The sequence below is a fragment of the Belonocnema kinseyi genome, chromosome 9 (genome assembly GCF_010883055.1).
Source record: "Belonocnema kinseyi isolate 2016_QV_RU_SX_M_011 chromosome 9, B_treatae_v1, whole genome shotgun sequence".
Classification (NCBI taxonomy): domain Eukaryota; kingdom Metazoa; phylum Arthropoda; class Insecta; order Hymenoptera; family Cynipidae; genus Belonocnema; species Belonocnema kinseyi.
Window position 1 is genome coordinate 43,447,066 of NC_046665.1, and position 7,670 is coordinate 43,454,735.

Here is a 7,670-nt window from a genome sequence, read left to right on the forward strand (position 1 = left end):
CAAAACAATTGGCGTGGAAATTCAAGAAGAATTACATGTAAATTAAGGATAACCACCTTGATTTCCACGATTTCTACGCGGAAATCCACATATAATTCAAAGTTAAACCATCTCCAGAATTTTGGAACGAGCTAAAGTAATATAGTATACGGGATACCAGAAATTCGAAAATGCCATCCATTTTCGCGTACTCACGTGCAATTTTCACGTACGTTATTTCAAGTTGCCACTCGAACTTCATGTGGAATTTCGCGCAGAACTACCACGTGGATTTCTACTCATATATTTTTTCTTCTGGTACAAAATCTCACACTTCGAAATTAAATTGATATACTCAGTATATCGTTTTGGTATATTTTACATTTTTATCCTGAAACAATACTATTTTCCCTGTCATTCAACTCATTTTTATATTTTAATTCCAAATAAAAATTAATTCTGATAATCCTACAATTTTCAAACTAGCACCTTACAAAATAATAATAATAATAATAAAATAAATAATAATTGTTTAATTTGTAACTTTAAAAAAATGTTTATCCTTTAACATCTTTGAATGGATGTAACTGCAAATTTTTACTTTTTTAACACGTCCACTTTGATATTTTACAACATTGAGTTTTTCAAAATGAAAATTGCCACGGTTTACGAATTTTTGTCACTTAGAGCAGTTCCATTTATAAATTTTGAAATTTTCAAATAAAAACTGTACTTTAGAGAATTTCAATTAAGATCGCTGCGAAATACTATGGGCCTATTCACAGGAAATAAATCAATTTTGCTTCCTCTTAGATGGAGGCTTATTTTAACCAACAGAAACAAAAATTAACACTTATTTGAGATACTTGTACCGTAAATGTTAGTTCTAAAAAAATCAAGAGACCATTCAAATTTCAATCATTGTGCATGTTTTGCTGCAACAAACCGCTTGCCACGAATCCATATGTACAAAGTGAGCCATTTTTTTTATTTTTGTAAATCACTATATAAAAAACGGTATTGGAAGGTCAGGAAAGGTTTTTCAATAGGCTAATCGATCCATATCGAAGACGCGAACGAATATATCATATAAATTACTGTGGTATTCTCAATATTCAAAAAATCTTCCTCGTATCAAAAATATAAACAATATATGTTTTAAAGTACCCCCCAGTAAATGGCTTTTTAGGTGAAAAATTCTAAATCTAATTTTTTTTGTATTTTCGAGATCCAAAGCAAGAATCCGAAAGAAAAATGTAAGAAAAATGGACAGTTTTTTAACAAAAAATTGTCAAAGTTTCAATTTTTACATGTATTTTAATAGAAAAATGCTTATTTTAGTAGAAAGTTTTTTTTTTCTCCTAAACCCTTTGTTAGATTTTGCTAAAAGTTTCGCATTTTGACTATCGGTCTTACCGAAACAAAAGGTTCATGTGCAAGATCTGGAAAGATTAAGGGTTTTTTGGTTATAAAGCATGTTATGGGAGTGTTCATACTTTAAACATCCAAGTATGGAAATCATCATTTCTTAATAACTAGTCACTAGATATATTTATTTAACTGCTAGGGTATGAAATCACTTTCAAATAAGTAGAGAAAGCGTGCATAGCACGGATATTAAGTCTCTGCATTTACTTCAAGGGTTGTTTTATCATGCCTTGAACATTTAATCCGAAATATCGACATTTCTTAATTACTAAATTCACAAAAAGTTTTCTGATTATTCTATGAGGATAGGAATCATATTAAAGTAAATAGGTAAGGTGTAGACGACAAGAATGTCTTTGATTTTTTCTGAAGTGTTGCTTAATCATCCCGTATTTAGAGAAGCAGAGAAATTAACTTTTCGTAAGGAATAAATCACCAAAGATCAGGCCTACAATATCACTTTAAAACATACATGTAGGAAGTATCCTTTAGGAGGACTTACATTATAATTTCTTTTCAGGGTAGTTTAATCATCCCTTAATTAAACAATTAAATAAAAAATCTCAAGTGACTTTAGTTACTAAGAAATGATGATTTCCATACTTGGATGTTTAAAGTATGAAAACACCCCCATAACATGCTGTATACCCAAAAAACCGTTAATATTTCTAGATCTTAGATATGAACCTTTTGCTTCGGTCAGACTGATAGTCAAAAGGTAAAACTTCTAGCAATATCTAACAAAGAGTTTAGGAGGAAAAACAAATTCTTCACTAAAATAAGCATTTTTCTATTAAAATACATGTAAAAATTGAAACTTTGACAATGTTTCGTTAAAAAACTCTCCATTTTTCTTACTTTTTTCTGTCGGATTATTGAAATCAAAATTGCTATTTTATAAGAAAGCATGAAAGATTCGTCAACATGCAATTTCGCGGCATTGCGAAGACACACAAAAAATAAATTCCTAATATGAGCAAAGTTTTAATCATATAAACAAAATAACCCATGCTTTGAAACTTCATGAATCGATAAGACCTAAAAGGTAAAACAGCAAGTCGAACGATGCGAACTAGATACAGTATTGTTATATTTCGAATATCAAGCAAGTTTTTATCATATAAACAAGGTAAAAAAAATTCTCCAAATCTCTAAACGCCAAATAAAACCACTTCTAATTGGCCGATCTATCACGATGGGCTTGGTTTATTTTATTGGTGCCTCATGATTATAGTTTGGCATCGAAGAAAAGTATATAAACGTTAAACATCTTTGGAAATTCGGAACACATTCTAATTTTTGAAAAAGTGTGATAAATTGTAGTGTTTATCAGTTTCTTAAATATTTCTCCACTGCAAAGCATTCTACTGTAAATGTGTCAACAAAAATTGAAGTGCATCGAATTCCCCATAAAACTAAAAAAAAATAGTTTACATATCGCATATAGTTTAGGAGACATATCCATCAGACGTGAAATTTTTGATAAAAAATGATTGCTCATTCCTTTTCTCTCGCTTTTTTTTTATGTGATTGTCTCTAATGAGCCGTAAAGAAGGTAATTTGGAAATCAAATTTTTGTTTTCAATTTTTCTCATGCTTTAATTTAGCGGCAAAAAATTCATAAGAAAGCACTTTTTATTTCGATCTGAACCCTCTGGTGGCGCACATTTTCTGGCGCCTCGTTCTTTGCGTACTGGGTGTGCTGCCATCCATAACTTATTTCAAAAATAAAAACTGTTTAAAATATATATTTTTTAACTTTGCAGGGTTGAAATAAAATCTCTAGAATGTCAAAAATACAGTTGTATAAGTTTGGTATGGATATTTTAATTCGGCAAATAATAGTAACATTTTTAGCAAAATAAATTTCCAAAAATAATCGAAAATGATCGAAAATCGCGTTTTCTATGGGTATTTCCTTAAAATTGGGCGAAATTAAAAAAATCGTAGTGATTCATGAACTAAAAACTTCCACGTATAAGGTGTTATTAGCAGTTTGTTATGTCATAAAAAAAGTATACTCATTTTTCAATCTGAGTTATGTGAATAGATACCCACAACGCGCTTCAGAAGTGTTTAACTCGAACAGCTATAGACTACCAAGATTCTATGCTTGAAAAGAAGGCCTTATTATTTCCCCTATTTTGCAGACCATTACCCCCACTCCTCACTTCATATCTTTTTCACAATTTTCATTTATATACTACCTCTGGGTGGCTGGTACACCCAGGGCGCCATTCGAGGGTTAAATGAATTGATGCCAAAAAAATAGTTTTAGTTTTTGTGAAACAGCACTGTAAACAAAAATGGTCTAAATATGAATTAAAATATACTTTTATTTTTATGTATATCTACAAAAATGAGAGTTCTATCTAGCATACGTGCTAAGTTGTAAGGTATTGAAAAATACCCACTTTTATGAAAGTTCGACAAATTGTAATTTTTTTAGAAATCAGGTTTCTGCTACACTTTGTATTGACATTTCTTCTTAGAATAATAAAAGCACAAAAATTTGCGACAAATATAAAAAGCATTCCTTAAATATAACAGTCACAATGAGAGTTCTCTTCCAAAAGTATATTTCGATTTGAATACAGGGTATGCAACAATTTTAAAAACAGAAGAACTACGAAATTTTATTATTATAATAACAACTTTTAAAGCAAAGTGGAGAAGAAACGCGATATTTCGAGGGGAAAAACGTGTCGAACTTTCATAAAAGTGTACATTTTTCAAGGCGCTATAAGTTATTCGGATATATGCGAGATAGAACATTTTTTTGCTTCAAATTAAATCTGGTTTACCTCATGTTTTTACTATTTTTTTACCGTGTACAGAAAGTATGTTTTGTCATGATTTTTAAACAAAACCATTAAAATTTTGTTTGCATTATTACAGGGAAATAAATGCACTCTCATTTTTGTTGTGACAAATTCAAAGTAGGATGCGCAGGTGCAAGCACTTTTGAGTTTAACGCAACCCAAACTCGACGTAAAATTGTTTTAAATTGCATTTTCGAGCTCCTATGGTCGAAATATGTCGAATCTATATCAAAAAAGTATATTTGAAAATGTAGGACATTACAAACCTCCTTCTATGTGGCAGCAAAATAAATAAGTTTGAAAATTTCGAAATAATTTTTCCTCAACATTTTATCAATTTCTAAATCATTATTTAGTTTGTAGAAAGTAGTTATTATAAATATTTTGCATATAGCCCCTTTAAATTCATGCTTGTTTTTACAAAAATATTGATGTGAATTGCTATCTACCTTGAAATTCCTTTCCAAAAATGAAGCCTGCATCAAAAACTGATCTAGGTAACCTTATTCCTTTTTTAGCAGACATCAATACCCAAATGTAATAATGAAATCCTTGAAGAGGCAGAAAGTAGAAAGTGCAGTAGAACAGAATCTCAAAAAATCATCCGAATCCGATCTCGCGAATAAAATCCAAAAAACAGGACCAGGCGAAAAAAACGAGGACGAAGTTAGTGTTACTCTCGATGAACATCTCTTCGTAAAAGACATAGTTCCATCTTCCCCAAACAGCATTCCCGACGCAATATTGGCCCTTGAGAAAAACCTCTCAACAAAATTAAGTGAAATTAAATTCAAAGCGCCCATAGATTACATATATAATCCAATAGAATACGCTCACGATGTTCACTCGAATTACGTGCATACTTACTGTCAGGGAACAAAAAAGATTTTGTTCTTAGGCATGAATCCTGGACCCTGGGGTATGTCTCAAAACGGAGTTCCTTTTGGAGAAGTGTCGATGGCCAAAGAATGGCTTAAAATGTCAGGAAAGATACAAAAACCGCCTCGTGAACACCCGGAAAGAAAAATCACAGGTTTTGATTGTACTCGTAAAGAAGTCAGTGGATTGAGATTTTGGGGCTTTTTCCGTGATCTCTGCGAAAAACCAGAAAATTTCTTTCGCCACAGCTACGTCCACAACTATTGCCCTTTGGCTTTTATGACTTCGAATGCCCGGAACATCACTCCTGCAGATATAAAGGCAATGCCTCGAATCTAATTTACTAAAAAAAATGGGTTAGATTGTTCAATAACTATAATTTTTTGCAGACTGAGGAACAGAAGAAGCTTCTGAAGATCTGTGATGATGTCCTCGAGGAAATCTTTAAGCTGCTAAAGGTCGAGATCGTTATTGGTATTGGCAGATTTGTAGAGGAAAGAGCGAAAATTGTTATGAGGAATGGAAAAATTAATATAAAGGTGATTGATGATTATTTACTTTTTATAAATTTGCAGGGAAGTTTATTCAGGGCAGTGGATGTACGCGTAAAAGATTCGATGAAAATTTTGAAAATTTATTTTCCAAATTATTGTCATCTTCACGCGAGGGGTTCACCACGTGACTTTTGAGTGTTTATTTCAAAGATTATAAGAGAATTCAAAGATTCAACAAATATTTCAGACGATTTCAAAGACTTCAAAGATTTAAGAAATATTTCAAATATTTTGCCAAGTTTTCAAGAATTTCCCAAAGATTTCATACAAATTTCACAAAGATTTCTAATTATTTCAGAAGGTTTTTTAAGGTTTCAGAAATATTTCACAGATATAAAAGATTTTGCAAACATTTCAAAAAATTTCAAATGTTTCAAAATATTTTGAAATTTACAAAATATTTTAAAAAATTTAAACATATTTTGAAATTTTAAAAATATTTTCAAAAATTTAAACATGTTTTGAAATTTTCAAAATATTTTAAGAAATGTAAACATTTCATTTCAGTTTGAGAATATATCAATGATTTCAAAGATTTCATAAATATTTTACAGATTTCAAACATTTCATGTAAATTTCACAGTCTTCCAAGATTGAAAAAATTTCAGAAGATTTAAATTATTTTGCAAAGACTAAATATTTTACAAAGATTTTAAATTATTTCCGACGTTTTCAAAGATTTCAGAAATATTTTACAAATTTCAAATATTTCGAATATTTTGTAAAGATTCCACAGAGATTTTATAAATATTTCAAAGATTTCGAAGGTTCCAACAGATTTTAAAATATTTCAGAAAATTTTCAATATTTCAAAATATCAAAGATTTCAAAAACTTCAAAGGTTTCAAAGATAACAAAAATATTTCACGGATTTAAGGAAGATTTCGTATATTTCGTAAATATTTTACACAGATTAAAAAGATTTCACAAAAACCCCAAAAGATACCAAAAGGTTTTAAAGTTTTTGCAAATATTTAAGAAATATTTCTCAGATCCTAAAGATTCCAAAGATTTCGAAAAGAATTTAAATATTTCGAAAATTTTCAGACGATTTCAGAGATTTCAGAAGTATTTCACAAATTTCAAATACTTCACACAAATTTCAAACATTTTAAATGATTTAAAAGGTTACACAGAGTTTTCAAACCATTTCAGAAAATTTCAACAGTTTCAGAAATATTTCATTTGTCGCAAAGATTTCATAAATATTTCACAAAGGGTTCAATTTCGAAGGTTCCAAAAGGTTTTACAATTTTCATAATATTTCGGAAGATTTTGTAAAGGCTAGACGAAGATTTCAAAGTTTCAAAAGATTTTAATGATTTTAAAAAATTTCAGAAGGTTTTAAAGATTTAGAACATTTCAGAAGATTTTAAAGATTTTAGAGGTTTCAAAAATTTGATAAAGATTTTAAAAATTTCACAAATATGTCAAATATTTCGTGAACATGTTACGCAGATTAAAAATATTTTACGAAAAGGCCAAAATATTTAAAGATTTAAAAGTTTTTGGAAAAATTCGGAAGATCTTGAAGACTTCACAAATATTTCTCAAAGATTTTATACGGATTTGAAAGATTTTAAATATCTCACAAAAATGTCAAAGAATCCAACATATTCTCGAATATTCCAAAGATTTGAAAAGATTTCACGGTGGTGTGCACACCAGATTTCAAGGGCGATCAGCCCCTCGAAACTAATGAACAGGTAATATAAATTTATAGATCTAATATTTTGCTAAATTGCAGGTCATTTATATGGCGCACCCTAGTCCGAGAGCCCTACACAACGAAAACTGGCCCGAAAAGGCAAAAGCAACCTTGGAAGATCAGCAGCTGCTTGAATTCTTCGCCAAATAATTCCTTAAACAAGAAATTGATCATCGTGTTCAGTATTCTTTAAAATACTCTTAACCTATTTTACATGTCTTACGTGTATCGTCGATTCGTACACTTAAATTTCTAATTTATTACAACAATTGTAACGAGTAACTGCCACAGGGCAGGGAT

At 30.1% G+C, this 7,670-nt stretch overlaps 1 protein-coding gene across 6 annotated transcripts in view; it reads left to right on the plus strand.

Moving 5' to 3' along the window:
• LOC117179578 (single-strand selective monofunctional uracil DNA glycosylase) overlaps nt 1-7,651 on the plus strand; it is an 8,569-nt gene extending 918 nt beyond the window's left edge. For 4 of the 6 annotated variants that reach the window (XM_033371529.1, XM_033371528.1, XM_033371531.1 and 1 more), the window contains 3 exons: nt 4,748-5,429; nt 5,498-5,647; nt 7,410-7,651. In XM_033371529.1, coding sequence (XP_033227420.1) covers nt 4,773-5,429; nt 5,498-5,647; nt 7,410-7,520 — 918 coding nt within the window. In that variant the 5' untranslated portion in view covers nt 4,748-4,772 and the 3' untranslated portion in view covers nt 7,521-7,651. The remainder of the gene's footprint in view (nt 1-4,747; nt 5,430-5,497; nt 5,648-7,409) is intronic. The other 2 variants (XM_033371530.1, XM_033371532.1) reach the window with 1 other exon arrangement.
• The last annotated feature ends 19 nt before the right edge of the window (nt 7,652-7,670 follow it).